This window comes from Patiria miniata, unplaced genomic scaffold (genome assembly GCF_015706575.1).
Source record: "Patiria miniata isolate m_02_andy unplaced genomic scaffold, ASM1570657v1 HiC_scaffold_9, whole genome shotgun sequence".
NCBI lineage: Eukaryota > Metazoa > Echinodermata > Asteroidea > Valvatida > Asterinidae > Patiria > Patiria miniata.
In genome coordinates this window covers 19752038-19773549 of record NW_024037076.1, presented here as the reverse complement: position 1 = coordinate 19773549, position 21512 = coordinate 19752038, and the positions used below count along the sequence as shown (strand labels likewise).

The 21512-nt window shown below is 39.2% G+C and overlaps 1 protein-coding gene across 1 annotated transcript in view; it reads left to right on the top strand.

Annotated features, from left to right (window-relative positions):
• The window catches only part of LOC119719990, a 51821-nt gene that overhangs the window by 26456 nt on the left and 3853 nt on the right, over positions 1-21512 (top strand). The window contains exons 5-10 of the mRNA XM_038189480.1: positions 1802-1915; positions 4140-4229; positions 14959-15086; positions 15965-16033; positions 17520-17718; positions 20320-20414. Of these exons, the coding sequence (XP_038045408.1) occupies positions 1802-1915; positions 4140-4229; positions 14959-15086; positions 15965-16033; positions 17520-17718; positions 20320-20414 (695 nt within the window). The remainder of the gene's footprint in view (positions 1-1801; positions 1916-4139; positions 4230-14958; positions 15087-15964; positions 16034-17519; positions 17719-20319; positions 20415-21512) is intronic.

Below are 21512 nucleotides of genomic sequence, written 5' to 3'. Positions count from 1 at the left end.
TTTGCACTAAGTTTAGTCGGGCACCATTTGCAGTCATCAGCCGACATTTGAAGCAAAAAAATTACTTTTTGGGCAAGCTCCATACCAGAAACCGGAGGCTTTTTTTTTTGGGCCTAACGACCACCAAATTACATGTTATAATTAAAATAATAATATAAAAGATATCAATACAGCAAAACAGTAAAATTGCGATAATAGAATACCAATTATACACATGTCCCAATATTGCACTCTAAAATAAATAATGAAGAAACGCACATTCACATCACTAAAAAAAACAGCCCACATTCTTAAAAGTTGAAATGTACTTCAAGTGCATAAAAGGGTTTAAAAGTGAGAAAAATTTACCTATAGATTTATAATATCAATAAGAAAGGGAATAGGACTTTTCTGAAATTGGGTGGTTCTAGCAGGACTTTGAGAAATTGTATGAGTATTTCTAAGACATCTACCGTGGCTTTCAAATCCAGTGGGGGCAACAAAGAACAAGTGCGGAGTTTTTTTTACTGAGTTTTTTAGCAAATTTCGTACAATGGGCTAGTCTTCTACCTGTATATCTGGTAGGATATCAGGTTTACGAAAATTAAGATACATTAAAACAACAAAGAATGTCCGCGTCTGAGAAATACCGGTACCTGCAATACATACATGAAATATTGTTCACCTGGACTCAACCTACAGTATTCTGGAACTGAAGCCTAGTTGGAATTTTACCTTTCAAAAAAAAACAACAACAAAAATCCATCTTAACATAGAGCCTGTTGCATCTTGAATCTTGTATTGCATGGTATTTTTCCCCTTTTGGATCCATTAAACTACAGTGCTTGAGTGGTTTCAGGTGATATGGGCTCTGTGCGCAAACAATAGAGGGCGCTTATTTACCACTTTCGTGAGCCCCGTGGATGGGACACACTGTGTGAGCGTATTGGTTCGTGCGCGTATAGCGCGAAGTACGCACAACTAATTTTATGCCGAGTGTGCACAAAGCCATAGCCTCTTCGCTCGAGCGTCTGGCGTCGTCGGTAATGCGTTCGACTGTCACTTCAAGTGGTCTCCCCCAACTCTCCTTCCTTACCGTTGAGGGGGTACTTGTGCACGGAACCCATGGGGAATAGCAGGCAGGGTGCTTTTGGGGGTATGGGAACTTCAGGAAACCATTTCAAAATTACAAACTTTGCACTGCGGTCATCAAGATTTGATGATGTGCAATGTAATCTACAGTGAATTTGGCCATTTGATCCGCAGTTCTTCCTTGTAATCCAACAGAACAGGAAAAATAGACGAGCCATAACTTGGAGCATGAGACTATTTGATTGCGGAACTTATAGTGTTATGATATTACCATCGAACAATGCATTGGAAACCAGACTAGTATAAAGCTGTTGCATCCTCTAAAGATGAAGAACTTGAAGGCAGTGAAGACGGAAGAAAAATTCTTCCTTTACGGCAGCATTGCCAATGTTGCTAGCATTACTTTGGTTGTGATCCCGGGCTACATGGTATATGTGGGTTTGCGGCTTCCGACTCGTGCCCTTGAACAAAGATATTGACTTACTGGAGAACTGCCAACATAAAGCTGGATGGATAGCTCAGTTGGTAGAGCACTGGTACGGTATTCTGGAGGTCACAGGTTAAAACCCCGCTCCAGTCAATTTCTTTGTGCAATTTAATGATCATTTCAAAAGAATCAGACTTGTTGGATCATTCATTGAATGATGTGGCAAAAGTTTTAATGACGTTCTCAGAGACTTGAATATTTCTTCTCATAAAGCCATGCTCTTTTTCTCCCTTATGTCTACAGCAATGTGTGAAGCAACATGTACCTGGAGCGGTGTTCTACCACCGAGAGCTTACAAGAACCCTACGTACTCTTGTAAAGTCTTCCTAGGAGGTGTGCCATGGGACATCACAGAAGGTAAAATAGCTATTTCTTAATGGGAAAGTTCAATCAAGGACCTTTGGTTTACTAGTGGGTTTGTCTTGACCTTCCTTGAACCTTTGCGCTGATATTGAAGAGTGAACATTCTAGTCAAATTCTGGTTGGCAAAATTTAAGATCGAGGCGATGATAGTGTTTATCAGAGCAAGCTGTGACCCCCCTGGGACCCCCGGACCCCCAGACACCCCCCCCCCCCTCCCGACCCCCCCCCGACCATTCCCCCCCCCCCCCCCCCGTGCCGCTTATGACACTGATTGACATGTTTAGACTTGTACTGGTAGAACATCATTTCATGCTGTCTGTTACATATCATTTGGTATACAATGCAGCTTCACAAACTAAAAGTTCGTATCCGTGCCAGATATTTATTTGAACCCAGGATTCAGACCAGATATGAATCAAGGAAACATGGCAGTGTTTAAAATAGATGCATTGTCAGATGACATTGAATGAGAGAAATCATAACTTGAAGATCAAACAGACATACATGTAGTGTCAAATCTGCGATAGGCCCACGATGATCAGTCTGTTATTCGATCAGAGACAGGAATCTGGTAACCTTTTGGTTAACCCAAAAAATATTTTCGGAAGACGAAGAAAGATTGAATAGATATTTGGTTGTTGAACCTTCAGTTGTCTGCATTTATATAATTTGCCAATCAACAGAACAAATCAGCTGTTCAATTTATTTAAATGAGAGATGATGAATTGATTGAAGAAATAATTATGCGCACTTGTGGGCCTAATCTGCATATTAATCTGTTTCTTGGACAACATTTCTATGAAGAAAATTTATTTAGATTCAGAGTCTGTTATGAAATAGACAAATATGTAATATCCTTTTGATAGCTCAGTGAATAAACCTTGAAATGTATTTATTTTTTTCAATTCGTATACGTCCATCATCCAGTAATGGTCAAGGAGATTGTAACAGACTCCGAGTTTGTGATCATTTCTCTCAATAAATAATTAGATATCATGGTTAATTGGCTCTGTCATGGACATTACACTTCAATTCGTAACCCTGGAATTGCCCACGTGTATCCTTCAGATTCTCGAGTGTTGTGGCATTCTTTTCTCATTAATTAAGCGCATCACATGATGGCCCTAGTGCTTCAATAATTGCATTACATGTACCTGAATACATGCATGTACACAGAACTTTTACACGGATTAAAGTGATAAACTGTTATTTTTAAAGGGTGGGGTGGTTTTCTTTGTAATTTATTTTTAACAGGCATCCATTCTCTTGGCTGTATGACAGATAAAATGAACATTTTTCCGTCTAAATTTTGTCAAGGAAAGATCAAATTATGGGTTTTTTCCCGGCCTGGAAGTGTTAAGTGTGTTGAATATATCTTTAATAGTGACATGAATTTCTTATTTGGAAGCCTGCCCGAAGCAGGGCATGCTTGTTTTCCCCTAAATCATGTATTATTAACCTTTCAATCATCGCCCAGCAGTTACGGCATATCTCTGGATACATGCACATGAACATGCATGTTTGTACATGTATTTAGTCACACCTTTCTTTTAGATTCGGAGGGGCGTTGTGACATTGTTGCCATTGAGGCACGTACACCCTCAGATATTTCAGGCATGGCGCTGATGAGAGTGCATTGCGATATGTATCCCTCTCAGCAAGTAAGCAAGACAAAGCCTAAACATTGCTCATCTTTAAGGGAAGGAAAGAAATTTGCCTGGAAATATTTTCCAAATATAACTGCTGTCTGCAACACCTAGACTTGGCGAGGTATGAGAGCATATTTAAAGTGTTTCATTGAGCTTTCTGAAAGGTTTACTATCATAGCCCTAACAGTCCTGAATCCTCCAATTTCAATATAATTTTGCACACCCCCTAGGGAGTTGGGGTTAAAGGTGTACTTTATTAAAGGTAAATTTTTGTCCAGAGCTTGCCAAAATTTAGTATTTCATATTGTTTGCTTGGCATATTTCAAAGATCTTGGTCACAGAAAATCACTACCAGAGATGGCCTCAAAGATGGCAGCATACGTGAATAGGCTTACATGTACGGTTGAGTCCGTGTTGGTCTGTTTGAAAAAATTAATCCACATCAAAACCAATTTTTTTACCCAAAGAAGTATGAAAATGCTGCCCATGTACTTTGTAAAATGTCCCGTTGTTTTACCTTCATAATATCAGAGTAAAGATTTGTTTCACGTTCTGATTGTTTTATTCAGCTGGTCTTCAGAGCTGCTTCAAGCCGTTTGGGACGGTCCGCGTTGAATGGCCAGGGAAGGACGGCAAACATCCCAAATACCCACCCAAAGGTTGGTTCCTAAAGTTTTTTTCTCGGTTATGAATGAAACTTGTTTCTTTGCTCATCTTTTCGGAAATAAAAAGTTACTAAGGCTTGTGTTGGAAACAAAAGAAAAGAGATTGGTTTACTGAAAAAAGAGTAATTCACAAGATATGTTATTTGTACATGTACAACTGTGTCCATTTTGAGGGCAATCCAGTGGTTAAGTTTAACCCATAAGCACTCATATTACATTGTATGAATATTTTTTCCCGGAAGAATGTGTGGGGCAGTACAAGGAGTAACACGCAGGGCAGTTTGGGGCGGTTCAGGGACTATTGACGGTTAAGCGCTACTCTGTTGTTCACAAAATTCCTCAAAATTTGGCAATCAGTGAATATTTTGTGTAATACCTGTGTCTTCTTGAATCACTGGAGGATATTCTCCAAATAATAATTCTTTGGCGGAAATACATGCACCGGTAGATCGTAAGGAAATCAATTATGATGGCTAAACTTGAAGTTGGCTTCGGTAGATACGCGTTTAAGTGTTTTTTTTTTTAAAAGCGGCTATAGATGTTGCATGTATGTGCACTGATCCCCCTCCCCAACATTTGCATTGCCTTTAAAAAAAAAAAATCCTGGCTTTTTTGTACTGGCTTTTTTGTTTGCACTGAATTATTCAATACTGTGCACGGCTATGTAACGGTATGACCTAAGGGGTGCAGATCCGTAAATGGGTCCAGAATTGCCAACGCGGTCCAAATCACAACTTGTGCACCCTCAAAGTCTTTGCCATTAGAGCATTTTGTGTGCCATGAATTTGAAGGTTTGTAAAAAAAATATGGGTGGAAGCCGTGCTCAGGAGTGTGAGCTCGTATTTCTGTAAAAATTCTCAGGAATTTGCACCCTAAAATTGCTCTATTTTGCAATGGAGCGCAGGCATTATTTTTCAAAATGGCGATGGGCTACAGGCCTACTTTTCGGGGTGATCATCTTTGGATGGAATTTTCTCCCGAAAGGTTATTTGATAATGAACACAAATTGAACAGAATACGAAAGATTATGAAATAATCTTTCATGTCATGGGTGTGTAAAACACATTGGAGTGTTGTGAGTATTTTAAATAATATTTGGAAGTACGCGTAATTATCACTGAAGTCTATGGGAGTCGGTGTGCAGGTCTGCACCCTGAAGGACCGACATGACCACCTGCTTTTCCTGTCTGGTCAGGTAGAGAAGAATTACGGATGGGGAGAGGGCAAAATGATAACCCGATGAACAACTCAAAACAAAATGTTAAATAAACGTGGCAGGATTTATTGACTCGGTTACAAAGGGAAAGTGGGGGAAGAGGCTGCTACCGGGTAGTTTGTGCAGAGTCATGCTACTTCACGGCATAAGCATGCAAAACATTATGCACATGTGGTGTATTCCTCCCACTGGAGCTAAACAAACAAATGTGGACTAACTAAATTTGGTAAATTAGGGCAGTATTTGAAAAAAGTCACTTTTTTTCCAACGATGGTCGGCTGACCATCGTTGGAAATTCTGCAAAAATTCTACTTTTCTTGAAAATGACAGCAAACCAGGTACCGTGATTTCACAGGATGCTTGAGACTATTATTCACTTATACCTAGTCAAGTAATGCATTTCATAATAATTTGGTAGTTTTGTTCTGATGTTTGCAAAATTGTATATTACCTTTAAGCAACTTTGATTAGTTCCTTGACCTCACAGATCCGACGAGAGGCAGCATGTAATGGTGGTACATGTACATGTACATGTATTTCGAAGTATTGTCAAAGGAATCTATGACAGAGTGCCACTCTGTCAGTGCATTTTAAATCCCATTTTAGATATAAAAGCCACCGTTTTCTTTAAAATGACAAACCAACCCGTGGAATACTCCTACATCGAGTTCCGTACAGCATTGACTACTTTGATGTAATTTGGTTTTGGGTGAATTCCAGTCAATTTAAATGTATTTGGGGAAAATATTGTATGATTCTTTGGACAGATTTGGAAAAAAAAAAGCCTTGAAAAATAGGTCTTTTTAGTTTTGGGTTCATAAGGGTACTGTACATACCAGTGGTTTCTCATCACTGATTTTATTAGCCAGGCAAAAATCACACCATTTTTAAGTCCCATTCAGCAATTTTTTTCCGCATCAATCCACCTCTTATACTTCTGCATACATAACTATACAAGGAAATAACTTGCAAAGAATTCACAGAATCTACCTCTCCACAGACTTGCATTGGGGACCAAAAAAAATTATTGTCAAACGTCGGAACACATAAATTTGAACATATTTCATTAAACTGCATCAATAAAAGGCCTCTATGTGACACCAAATGCTGCCGTGTGTTTGTTAACTGCACTGGATTGGTATGCTTACATATCGTATTTGCACTAAAAGTTTATTTGTGCAAACTTTGCACTGGTTGCTGGACTGAAACTCATTCAGTTGCGGTTCTTGGCCTGCTATAGTGTGTCATATAAGTAATCACTCAACTTATTCTTACTAATTTTCAACTTTTTTCCTTGAAGTGAAATATTTTTGTTGTGGTCTGCAAAAAGTACAAATGTTTCACCTTCCACTAAGTGAAAACCCTCCACTAAGTGAAAAATGAGAAGGAACTGGGCACAGGCCAGAGTGGAGAAAAATGCAGAAAACCGAATGGGGATGATTTTTGTTCTATTTTCAGATTTATTGATATTTGTAATTTTTTTATATGTCAACTACACATGTTTGAAATAACTAGTTTAAAAATCCTGAAATTAAATTGTTTTTAAGGAAAAACAATTGGCATTTTTCATTTTTTGCAAACTACAAATGTACATGTGCAAAACTTGAAACTTTAAAAGCTTTTTCTTCCCAGTATTTTACTTTTTTTGACAAGTCGATAAATGCGAACTTCAAACAGCCATAACTTGTCAACAGAATGTCCGATTGAAGTGTAATGAACAGTATTGTAAGGGGAAGTTTATTCGCTTTCCTTATACCCGCAAACCCTCATTTCGACCGCTGCCCAGTTCTGTCGCATCTTGCCAAGATTGCCTCACATTTTGTTGTTGCAAAATGCACATGAGACATACTGACACAATGATATGCATAAAATATCTCTGCCATAGATATATCCATTGGCCTTTAGTTGTATATATATGACAATGCAAATCCATGCAATATCTATTTGCCTGTATATATGTAAACTTATCGCTCATAAATTTTTACGACTTTTTATCATATGAATGACCTTCCAATTTTTTATTAAGTATGAACTTTTAAATGGCAGAAATTAAGCAATTGTTTCATCTTCAGATTCACTGAAGTGATTTGGATTCGAGCCAAAAGGGGGGGGGGTATCATTCATTCATACTTGTTCTAAAATTAGTTTCAGGATATAGCTTCATAACAGCACGACCCTAAAAAAAAAAAATGTAATGCATACCATATTGTTTGTAGTACATATATTGCACATCAAGTTTCAGTTTTTGTCTCCTGTGTATTACATGTATATATGCACATGTACATGTATACATTTATTTGTCTGGGTCATTTGCGGCAGATTGTTTTTTCCATTATAACAATTGCAAATAAAAGGTACATTAAATTGCAGCATCATTGTATTAATTATTTATTGGGGCCACATTGTTTTTTTGCCATTTAATATGCAGATTTCAAAGGGAAACAAAGCAAAAATACAAAAAAAAAATAGAAGAATAAACATGGTCACGTGCATAACCAGGAAAAAAAAATATCCTCGTAGTAGTATTTTTAGCAAACGTGTCTGGACTGTTTCCCCCACAAATTTGCATTTTTTGTATTTTCCGTGGGACGATACCCCTGATAAGCCAGAAGCCATGCAAGAACAACGACAAATGAACCAAAAGAAAACCATTCCAACAATACATGTATGAATGTAGACATAAATATGACAAAAATATGACAAGCGTGTCATATTTTTTTCAGGGAGATATTTTCATGACTAATCTTCAACTAGCATTATCACCTGATCCTTAGTCTCATAGTAACAAACAGATTAGGACTGCATGGACTTGAAATATATCATATTTTTTGCTGGAACACCTAGGCTTTATTCACGATTTGGCCATATTAAGTTGAAGGTGAGGTAAAATCTTCATTTTTGGAACTTGCGAATAGAAATGAAAGCAATGACATAAGGTTCATTTCAAATTAATACCAGCCTGCTCTGATGAATAATTGAAAATTATTGATTACACATACCCTAATGTTTTAAGCCACATTTAAACAAAAATTTGAAAGTGACGCATAAATAGTCTGACACCATCCCATTCAACGGTTTACAATTGGGTCTTTCTATAAATTTGGGGTCCACTTTTGTTCCTGTCCCTGTTACATCTGACATCTATGATTTATGATTTTAATTCACTCCTCAATGCAGTCATCCTCCAAGAGTGATTACGAACAGCAAACTACCTACCCAATAAATAAAACATCATTTGAAGTCATTTTTAATGGTGCTTGAATGGCAAATTACAAAGTACCAAGTTAACAAGGTCAGGAAAAATGTCACACTTTGGACCCCAAATTTATAGAATGACCCAATTATAAAATACATTCAGGGAACACAACCAAAAATGGCTACCTTGTGAATAAGGTATAATTCTGGTAGGTAGCCGGAATGTGTAAATATGTGTTATTTTTTACAATTAAAATATATAGTACTTAGCATTATCTATGAAAACATGTCATGCATGCAACCAGCAGATACATGCATTGTGATTTCCACCGGGACATGTGTTCTAGGAAAGCAGGAACTGTAATCACATGCCGAGCACAACATTTTTAGGAAATTGATTGATTTTTAGTACAAAACTGGCGCATGTGCTTGGGAAATTTCAAGTGAGTTTTTTTACAGAGTGAATCATGGTGGCGATTTCTTGGCAACAAGGGGGGGGGGGGGCAGGGGGCGAATTTTCCTTTCCCAAACTACATCAGCATACGTTTGTTTAGCGACCTCTACGATACTTTTATGATACGTACGCAGGTATATTATTATTTTTTTTCGCCACGTTTTGGCGAGCAGTGCGATAGCTCAGTCGATACAGGGTCGTGATTTTGCATCGCGAGGTTGCGGGTTCGAATCACGGTTTTGTGCCCGAATTTTTTTCTTTTCTAACTTTAGGCTTCGGAGGATTTTTTTCGAAAGGGATATAAAATCCAAATTTTATAACGTAAAAGTAAAGTCCAAAACGCCATAGCGTACACCAAGATGTGGATGTCGTTTGGGAAAAAAAAAAATTGAATTCAATCACAATAACCATCTCTGCCCTCACAGGTACCCTTTTACTCCTGGGTGGAGAGAAGCAATGAATGACAAAGTGCCTTGCCCAAGAGCACACGCACCATAACCCCAGGCTGGACTCGAACCCTCAACCTGCAGAATTACCCGCAGACCACAAATTCAGTGCCCTTAACCACAAGGCCATGACACTCCATTTTTCTAGCAGAACAAACGTTATTCACTTTTGAATTAAAAAAAAAAAACCCACATTTTGTTCTAATGGGGTGGGGACAAGACCCACCAAGCACCCATTATGTCTCAGGTCTTTGCTATGAAAGAGATTGTCTTCAAACAGTGAAGGAAAAAAAACTGCACATAACCAGCCTAAGTGAGCACATGATGTGCACACTTTTTGAAAGGACAGCGCAGCATGTGCAGCAGTATATTAAAATGTGCATACGATGGGAAAATGCTTTATGCATACAATCAATACAGACATCAGGACTATGCAATTGGAGACATTACTGCAGATCTGTTGGAATGAATTAAAAAAATCCTGACCTAGAATTCGATGATAGCTTGTCCTTCTCTTCAACAAATTGGATTCTTTTCTTATAAAAAGTCTCAAGTTGTATGTTTTGTTTTAACCCAAATTATGCTCAATTTTTTGGGGGGTCGATTTTTGGCATCTTCAGCTCTCTGAAAAGAATTTTATAGTGAGTTGCCTTTGCACCCGTAACACACAAAAAGATCCACCTCAATTGTTTTCAGGCCAAAAACAATTTGAAATTTGTAAAGTTATTATTCCGTAAGTATTTTAATCAATATCTTATTCAAAAGAGAATAACTTTTGTATTGGTAAAAAAAAACCAAATTAAATAATTTTGGGGGGGTTAATCTTAAAAAAGCATGGATGTCTTGAAGTTTCCTTAACCCTAACCCCTAGTACTTCCTCAGGACTACCCTGCTAAATCCAACAGAGTCCAACCGGACTCTCCTGCTCAATCCACTGTGCCTCATTTTCAGTTGTCTGCTGAATCCAACGGAGTCCAACATGGTGTTATAATGCGGTTCAGTTGCCTGCTGAATCCAACATTTTGCATGAGGAATGTACACAAGGGGTTAACTGCTCAATCCAACAGGCTCCATCGGGTATGTGACATAGTTGGATCCTGTTGGATTCAGCAGGGTTGTTAAAAATTTAAACTATATAATTTTGGGGTAAAAGTTACATCAGAGATGAAAAAAGAAGAAGAATATACATGTAAATCAGTTCAAAAACAAAGTGTAGTGACAAAAAGGTAGGATATTTTGCTGGTTACAGGTTATTTCAAGTAAATAGTTCCTGCTCAGGTTATCTTTCTAGGCTATCCTGTTAAATTTCCTGTGTGATGGGACATCACATATACAGAAGTCACAGGAACCTGACATGGGAAATGGAAGGGGAAAAAACACACCAGGTGTACGTGTGCTGTATTTATATGGATATTGAATTTAAATGCCATAATTATAAAACGGAACTTAAATTCAAATATTGAGCCACACTGAAAATCCCTGATGAACAATACTCGGAAAGTTTAACCCTCCAGTGCAAACATACATTCTGTGCCAAGTAGTCCTTTCAGTCAAAATCAAATAGCGGTAAGTGACTGTTTTCAACAGTTAAGAGCTCCCAGCCAACATAAAGCACTGGGCTGACTGGCTGTGACGGTTTAAGTACCTTGATACAGCTATGCTTTGACTCCGGGTGAGTGATATAACGGCTGTGACCACAACTTGGCTGCTTTGTCCCAGTTTGACAAGTCACAGTGCTTGCTTGACATATGATCTGACTGCTGGTGACTAGCCTTTGTTAAGAGTATGGGCTCAGTGCGCCAACAAATAAAAGAGGGCGCGTTTTTACCTTGTTTGAGAGCTCCGCGGACGGGACACACAGCGTGCATGTTTTGTACTGTACTGGTTCGCACGCAAAGTATGCACGACTTCCTGAATGTGCAAAAGCTATATAGCCACCGCGTCTTCGCATGAGCGTCATCAGGCGTAGTCGGCGCGCGAATACGTTCAAATTCAACTTGCTATGGTCTCTGAGACTAACCCCACCTCCAATAACTTTGGATACTTTCGAAATACACAGTGGATGGATGGGGAACCAGTCTAGGTCACCCCCAACTCTCCTTTTCTGGCTGTTGATGGGGTACATGTGCACAGAGCCCATAGCAGGGGAAGTGGAAGTGAAGTTTAGCTGTCTGTGACTGTTTAACTAGCAGGAGGGTTAGCTAAATATAGCTACCCGGTAGCATCAGAGCAGCCTTAGTAAGCGCGCACCAAATTCTATTCAATTGAAATTTACCTATCTGAGAGCGTATCTGCCTGGTTTAGGTAGCAAAGAAAATGTGCTGTCCTACACTACTTGTTTACAATTTGAATATTTTCGATTGCACAATCAAAAGGTCAAATTTCCCTTTTGAAGAGTGCTGGCCAAATCGTCACTAAGAAAATACTCAACTTTCGTACCCAACACATTTACTCAGCAATTTTTGACACTTCTTTTTTTACAGTGCATGCATAAACGGGATTGATTTAAAAAGTAACTGCTTGTGAAGTGCACAAGTTTTTGGTATTTTAGAAATAATTTGACATGTAGGCCTACCTGATTTTAATAACAAAGATTTCTACCGTAGTCCTATAGACTAGTAGAAGCATGCTTTCACTGTACATTCAAGGAGGGCCCCCTCCAATGGCTGTTTTGTACTATAGCTAGGCACAGTGCTCACTGCTGGTACAGTGTGTAGCAACATGTGCGCGCATCTTCATGACCAGAATATTAAAATAATTGTGTATTTTTAAGCTGCGTGGACTCAGGTTTTTCAACCCGGAAAATACAACTTCAGCGGGAATTTTTTTTTTGGACTTGTTGAAATATGAGATAACAAAATGGTGGGATGGGGATGTTCGGATGAAAGGTCTAAATCTTGCATCCTGGCAATAAGCTGTATCCGACACCTGGATTCTCATAGGGGGTTCCCCCTACTGCCTCTTGGCAAGCCTAGACTTTTGAAATGCTCTTTGTATGAGCACTCGGCTTATGGTAGAAGTGGTATTCAAGAGTTTGGAAAACTCATTTTTGTCACCAAATGTTGTCGCTGTCGGGTTGGTACTTGTAGTGCATGGAGTCCATGTGTGATAGTGGTACATGTGTTTAATACGGCATCTGTAAAGTCATTTGATTGGATATTATCCAATTAAAATCCACAAAATCAATTTGTCTATCCCTGTGTGTACGTACACGCACATGTACGAGGGGTGATTGATATAAGTTCATGGCCTAAGGTGGAAGCTTGGAGACGAGCTATGCAGTTTTGACTGATATTTTGTGCAGTTCAACTTGTTGAATGATTACACAGAAAGTTTGAAGTTATTATCTTTTCTTGTTTTTCTGTTACAGATAATTAAACTTTGACAGTCACCAGATCCTGAATCAAAAAATGTGGTGGGTTAAACTGACAAGGGGGTGCTCTTCGCCTTCGGGAAGAGCTACATGTAGTAGTCAGAGGGTGCCAAGTCAGGAGAATAGGGCGGGGGTTCAACCAGTTTGAATCCACATTGCCGGATGGCAGCCGTGGACACTGTGGACTGGTGGACTGAGGCATTGTCCTGGTGGAAGAGCAACCCCGTGTCAACTTCCACCGCCGCATTCTTTGATTCAGGATCTCAGGAACCGATGACTGTCAAGGTTTAATTATCCGTAACAAGAAAAGATAATAACATGGTCATACATTATACATACATGTACATGTTCATGTATGTGCATTTTTTTCAGGCGCAATAGAATTTTAAAGTCAGGATGTGCCGGTGAAAAGAGTACGGTAACCATTTCACATTAATAGTTTGGTTACGGTACCCGCTGCTGCATCAGATTCGAACCAGCCAGCGAACCCCAGCAAGCTTGGTGGTCGAGTGGCAAGATGTCTGCACTAGTATTTAGCAAGGAAGTAGTGGGTTCGAGTCCCACCCGAGTAGATCGTGAATTTTGTTCTCACAATCACTCGGATGACACTGAGAATACAGTGTTTATAAAATATGTCGGTGAAGCGCAAAATCCAGTATTGAATTCCATTTAACAGTGTTTCGAAACTGTATGGATGCACTCTGCATGCCAGATTCTTAGTGGATTGAGCACGGAGTTTGTTGACATTTTGGCCACTTGCAATTTGCATGAAAGGGACAGGCCATTGATTTTTATGAAGCCTGGATTTTCCCAGGCAGGGAAACATCTGGATTTTTTTTATCTGCAGCATATCAAATTTCAATATTAAAGATTGATTCTAAGGTGAACCGGTCGGTAGAACTTCCTTTCACCTGTTGTGCACAGCGTTTGGGGGAAACCTATGTTACATAAAATACATGTAGGTACACTTTAACATTTCTGCGTTCATACTCCAACACTTTTTCCATTGTACCTTTTAAAGCCACGTAGGAGCAGTAGGAGCATTTGCAATTACCCGTACAAGTTCCCACCGATTTAATGACAGAAACCTTGCTCAAAGTGAAGATACGACTGGTATCAAATCCCCCCGTGAAATTGTTCCTCCTGGAATGGTATCTTTTGGCAGAAAAGTAACATTGAAGGTGGATTCAAAATAGGGTGCCAGCGGGCACACTTTTTCCGTGTGTTGGCAACAGAATCCAGTCATCAGACCCCAACAATTGCGCGTATGTTGCCTCGGTTTTCTCAAACGTTATAGTATCCACTGGGCTACAACTTTCGCATGTTAGATGTCATCCACTCTACTTGAGATTTTGAGCAATTTTGTTGCTCTAAATGAAAAAAAAACCCACAAAAAGCAAACAATTCTACGTAGCTTTAATAAGAATGAAGTAAGTAGGTGTGGGAAAAAATTACAAAATTGCCAAAGTTGGATTGATGATGACTCTCGACCATCATAATAATAATAATAATAATAAAGAACCATGCTTGTAAAGTGTATGTCCACAAGGTCCCAATGCACTGTACAATAGTGATTATTACCCCTGCCCATTGGGCTAATGAAACATTCCAAAGGCCGTCTCCGCTCCCTGGGGAGTATATGCTTGGGCACAAAGCAGCTAGAACCCACCACAATATACCATCTCTGCTCTCACGGGTACCAGTTTACTCCTGGGTGAAGAGAAAGCAATAAGTGATAAAGTGCCTTGCCCAAGGACACACGCACCATAGCCGCAGGCTGGACTCGAACCCACAACCTGCAGAATTACCAGACCACGAATTCAATGCTGTAGACCATGACACTAGACCTACCGTACTTATTTCACAGCAAATTTTCTCACAAGCATTCGGACAGCACTGAGCATACAGTGCTTTTGATAATCACATTATAGTAAAGGGAAAAACCCCATTCTATGCAGTAGCCTAACTCGTGAACCTTTGGGGAAAAATAAAACATGTTTGTGTTTCTTTTGTCTTTTTTTGGGCGTAAATGCCTACAGGTTACGTGTACGTGCTGTTTGACAACGAGAAGTCGGTGAAGGCTTTACTGCAGGCCTGCACCCACGATTTCATGGGAAGCGGCGAGTGGTATTTCAAGATCACCAGCAGACGAATGAGATGCAAGGAGGTACAGTAAAGATGGTCAAAAAGAAAATGGCGGATATTAGATAGTGGAAGTCCTCAATTCAAAATAGCAAGTTATTAAAGTTGAATTCCCTGTGAACCGTTTCCATTTTTGCCTTTTGTCAAAACAACAACGTTATGATGAAGCATTTTTTTCTGGCCAATGTTGCAACTGACATGTTTATCAGATCTAGGGACAACTGTGGGTATCCTAAAAGTACTATATCAGGTATTCCAAAAATGCATGTATTTTGTCAACAAGCTACATGTATGTGAAGATATAGCTTTTGACATTGTTTTGTTTTTGATTTTTTTGTATTTGTTAATGCAACATTCTTTCAGCATTTTTTTTGGTTTGCTTGAAAGTTGTACATGTATGGCTTAAGTATGTGTATTGTGTATGTGTGGAATTCCAGCTTTGTTGCAGCTGTTGATAGATGATGCTGAATGTAAAAATGTATAATTTATGTTAAACAAAAGGATGACAAAACTTCGTGTACAACAGGTTCGTGGAATTATTTTTGCATTTTTGCCTTTTGTCAAAACAACAATGTTATGATGAAGCATTTTTTCTGTCCAGTGTTGCAACTGGTTGTCCCAATGCCAAAAAAAAAAATTATATGATGTCATTATGCATGTGACTAAGCTTTATCAGGCACAAAAGAGGTCACGAGTTATGTTTATGAAATATGGAAACATCCAGACACCGATTGCTGAGAGTAGCGACTGTGATGAGCGGCGATGATTCACTCTGCCAATATTGATAAAAGCAAAGTCCACAGAGCAAGTGCAAAGCAAAAACTTTTGTCTTGACCAGACTATTTATTGTTTTTTCCCCCCCCTTCTCAAACACCTCTCCCCCAACCTTCTCCAATTTATCAGGTCAAAGTTAACACTACTGTGTCTGTGCGCTACCCTTCCCAAGAAATCCAACAAGACTACGAAAAAGTTGTGAGTTTGTTTTGCATTTTGTTTCTTAAATCCCACAAACCATCCCTGCAGCCCAGCGCATCATTTTGATTGTACTTACGCAGGTACCCTTCAATAAATGCTGGCATACTGTGACATTTTGCCAAGTTTTGTGATGCACCAACCTTTTCAACAAACTCTTTCAGTTTTACCAAATACTAAATGCCTCAATGTAAATCTTTCGGCCTTGATACGCAGTAAAAGGTATTTTTGCAAACACACACATGTATGTGTGCTGTGCTTGGATGAGCTCCAGACATTTTAAGGATTCTATACAGGGTGGATGAACAAAAACAAAACCGAGATATTATTGCTAATTGGAACAGAAGTACATGTAGGGCACATGTGAATCAAAGGGAGATATCCTCTGTTAGGGTTGAATCTCCTCTTTAAAATGACACCCTGATCACGTCATTACATTCACTGTTGACTGAGCAGTGACCAATTTTATGAAAGGGTCTATTCAGAGAATTGCGCCACTTCTCAATTGTGGTTTTTGTGGTGTCATTTGTCATAGAGTGAAAAGCTATAGTTGCCAATCAAGGCAGGTGGGGGAAAAAAGGGATTTCACCATGAAAAGTGGCGCAATTCTCTAAATAGACCATTTCATAAAATTGGTCACTGCTCAGTCAACCGTGAATGTAATGACGTGATCAGGGTGTCATTTTAAAGAGGAGATTCAACCCTAACAGAGGATATCTCCTTTTGATTCACATGTGCCCTACATGTATTTCTGTTCCAATAAGCAATAATATCTCGGTTTCGTTTTTTGTATCCACCCTGCTATTGTCTGAATAGTCTGAAAACTTGACAAATTTTTTTATGACAGAAAATGTTAAAAATGCAAAGTTATGCTGTCTGGCCTTCTTGACATTTAGATTCTAAACCCCCCCCCCCCACAAAAAAGTTGATGATTCAAATTTTAGTGATTTGACAGCTTAAGTGGTCTTGAATCAACAGCAACAAAACACTTTTTTTAAAGACTGGGACACAGTACAATATTATGAGGGGCAGGGTCAAAAGATATAATTAAAAAAGAAAGAAAGTGTAGTCTAAATGCTCCCGTTTCCCCTTTTTGCTAAGGCTGCATATGATATGAAATCTGCAATTAGCAGTTCTGAAAAATGGAAATCACACTTCTACGGGAACAGATATTTTCCATTGTTTCTTGGAAATGGTTTGGTTGAAATATTTTAATTACAGCTTATTGTCAGTTGAGTGTCTGAAGGCATGAAACCTGTTTAAAATGTGAACATTTAACAATTCCCCCTCTCAAAAAGTTGGACATCCACTAAACTAGTTGTCCACAAAAAAATGTATTCTCTATGCAGGTGTGCATGTTGTAAACATACTGGTAGGCTTGCATCAGCGCACATATGTAGATCTACTTGAAAGGTCTCGTGTTAACAGTCTTTAATTGGCCTTGATTAAACCCTCATGATCGGCACCATTTTTGTGTGTCCCCCAGGTGCAAGTAATCCCCTGGGTGCTCTCTGACAGCAACTACGTCCGCTGTCCCTCGCAGCGGCTAGACCCAGACAAGACCGTGTTTGTGGGGGCTCTTCATGGCATGCTGAATGCCGAGGGGTTGGCCCACATCATGAACGACCTGTTTGGGGGTGTGGTGTATGCCGGGATTGACACGGACAAGCACAAGTACCCGATTGGTAAGCTTTGAATGCGGGAGGTTGTCTTTTTTGACTTCTCGTCAACGAGAAAATGTATTTGAAGACAGGGATAGCAGGAATGTAGTCTAACCCTCCTGCTACCTGAACAGTCACAGACAGTCAAAAAATCAATCACCTTCCCCTGCCATGCCTTTTACACAGGCTAGTCACCAATACAAATCATATTTCGAGCCAGCACTGTAACATAGTCAAATTCAGTCAACAGACAAAAACAGGCAAGTGGTAGGCACAGCTGGCTTATCAATCATCTACAGTCAAAGTATAGCTGTAACAATTTTGTAAACAGTCACAGCCAGGGAAGCCTGCTTTAAATATTTAGGCTGGGGAAATCTTAACAGTTGAAAAATTACTCGATTTATTTTGACTGAAAGGACAACTAGGCACAAAATGTATGTTTGCATAGGAGGGGTAACCAATGGACTTAATGAAGAAACTGTGGGCTCTGTGCATGTACAAAAGAGGGCGTTTGACCACTTTTTGAGCTCCAGTGGGGAGTCACTCCGTGCATGTACTGGTTTGCACGCACATGGCGCGAAACTCACTCAACTGAGCGCCAGGCATTATTGGCAGTGCATTCGATTGTCCCTCCCCCCAGTTGTCTCCCCAACTCTCTGTTTCTTACATTTGAGGGGTACTTGCGCACAGAGCCCATAGATGATGCCGTGTGGACTCCTTGTAAAGACCAGTAAATGTTTTCCCCAATAAGGCTGACTCACAAACACAGTTTTTACATTACAACAAACTCTAAACATTTTGTGTATCACTTACAAAAGTTTGTTTGTATTTGCGGTAAATTTTTGAAGACTTGAAAAGCTCCTATCCACATGGCGTCACTTGTGGCGTTTGACCTCAGTTTTTCGATTGCATTTTCATTCAATTTGGGATACGAATGTTCACAGGGGCCTTGGTAACGTAAGCATGAGTGGAACGTACCCCTGACGGTTATGTTGTTACTTGGGGGGGGGGGGCGGGGCGGGAGAGACAGAAGGACAATAGATTAATTACCAAAGTACCAATTTTCTTCCAAATTGAAAAAAGATTTATTTTTTGGTAGGGAAGTTTGTTAACAATATCTTTTCCCCATGACTTTGTTGTTCCCTCCAAACTTTTCTAGCTGCTCAGGGTTTATTTTGTTCAATAATGATCAAACTCATGGCAATCTGCCAAGCGCTGAACAGGATTACGGAGAAAAAAGACACCTCCCAAAGCGTTCAATATTTTAAAAGAAAAAGTTTTTCAATTCGAGGAACAGATTTTTTTTTGGGGGGGGGGGGGAGGTAAAATACTAACAAGTCCGGGATGGATTCTTAATCTTGGGGATTTCTAATCATCTGGTTGCCAAGGGACCGAAAATTGGATCAAAATGACATTAGATTTGGCAAAGTGTCCCGTTTGCGTTATCGCTCTTGCATATGGCCAAACCCTGGGAGTCAGTTATAGGGGTCATTGGGTCAAAAATGATTTTAACCGGTTTGCTGGGCCCAGGTGTTATCACCATACACACTTTGTAATTTCTTCTTCTTTTTTCTGTAAATTTGTTTTGAGTTCCTGAAGACGTTTACAGGTGGCATTCCTTGGTTCGTTTGAACTCCTCTTGGAACTAATGGCCAAAAATGAAATTAGGCATGCGATCGTCGATTACGTGACGATCCTGTTTGAGAAGATCGTGCCTGTTTAAGATGGATCATGTAATTTTCAATACTGGGATTTTTTTTTTTTATCCCTTGTCAAGGAAGCGTTTCCACTAGAATTTAGAAATCAGATATTGTTTGATAGCGAAGTTATTTTACCAAGAAGATATCCTTGGCAAAATTGTGAAACAGTAAACGCAATCAAGGCGTGGAAGGCAGTGAGTTAAAGGAAATGTACAACATTTGCTTTTGCTGCAATTTTAAGAAATAATTGGATTTGGAGGATTAGTATGTTATAGCAAATATTGTTAAACTGACTTGTTTCACGTTTTGGGCTTGTAGATGCTGGAAAAACCAAGAAAACCAGTCATGTTCTTGTAGTCTGGTTTCCTAACCCCACTTAAGATCAAACAGAAATGTATAGACTTTGGGGAATTGTAAGGTCAGAGAATCGGTCTGGCAGGCTTGTACCCCTTCACAGGTGTGTAATCAATTGCAAAGAAATGCAGAACAACTGTTATGTTGTTCTCCAATGCTGGTCGGCGGACCACCGTTGGAAAAATACAAATTTTCTTGAAAATGTCAGCACACTAGGAGACATGATTAACAGGATGCTTTAGACTGTCATTCCCTTACAATCCAGTAAGGTATTTCGTGATAATTTGATCATTTCGTTTTTTGATGTTTGCAAATGTTTTATCTTCCCTTTAATGTGAACGTTGTAGTAATGCAATTTTTGGGGTACAAAATAGTCAAAAAAAGGTTTTTTTTGTCAGTCTAATAAAGACTAAAAACTTAAATGTAATCTTTGAATTCTAGTAACAGGTAAGCTTACATTACTAAACTTGAATTCATGTTTATACCCAAAAGTGGCGTAGTTTCAGCTAGAAAATGTTGCCAATTTCAACTTACAGTCATTTTACCTGCATTTCATTTTTTTGGTGTATAGGTTCTGGGCGTGTGACCTTCAACAACAGCAAGAGTTTCATGAAAGCAGTTGGGGCAGCTTTCGTGGAAATCAAAACCACGAAATTCACCAAGAAAGTAAGTTCCGTTTTGCAATTATGGTGAAATATCAATGGGACAGTGTTGTAAGTGAGTTCATCACTACTCCATCTTGCAAGCTATTAGTCACTTGCGATATTCTGTAAAAAAAATTATGTATCCATATCAGGTTTGAGATATGTCCAGATTTTTCCCGATTTCTGGATATTTTGTCAGTTGTTATTTCTGATTTTATGATTTTCTGGACTCCGAAGGTTTTACCATAAAGGTGTTTTTATCTATACACAAATTTATATACACCTGGCACAAAAAGAAACTACACAGTTTTTATAATGATCATGCTCCTGAAACCCTCAAACTCAGGTTGCACTTAGCAAGACAACAATTCGGGCGATTCACAATGCAGTGCGCCACCAAGAGTTTGCCACTGAGACTTAATTTTTCCGTATGCAATGTGGGAGATGGTCGACAAATTTCCTGCGCGGGACATTTAAAATTGTTCATTTTTCCGGTCAGTAGTTTCGTAAGCGTATGGTTCAATTATAATTTTTGCCTTTTTCTTTTCTTTTTATCAATATGGTGTTTTTTTGTAAGGCTGCACAGCGCTATCCCCAATCTATAATATATAATTAGCTCAAGTTGTTTACTGACACTCTTCAAATTGGCCGTGTTTTGTCGACCGTAAACTTGAAAAATGGACTCTCCATGGCAAACTCTTAGTGGCGCACTGCCTTGTGAGCCGAATTGAATGCAGTGATGCAGGCCCTGCATTCAATTGTGTGTTGCAGTGCCCATTAAAAATCTCATTAAGTGCAACTTTTAGTTTTGAGGTTTCAGGAGCTTCAGTGCTTGCGCTCTCGTTATTTCTTACACAGTGTTCCCAAGTGAGGTATCAAATTAGTACATATTAATACATGTAGTTGCAAGAAAGTCATCTTTGCAAACGTTCATTTAATTTTCAGATCATCCCTAATTTACCTTGACAATCTTGTCCCTAAATCAGAGCACTGGAAAAGTCATTGCTAGTGAGAGGGCTTAGAGGGACAAAATGAAATTGAAGGTTAAGTTTATTTGACCTTTTCTGTCATGCTCGTGGTTTTTTTTTGGGTGGGGGGGGGGGGGTGGGGGAGGGGGGTG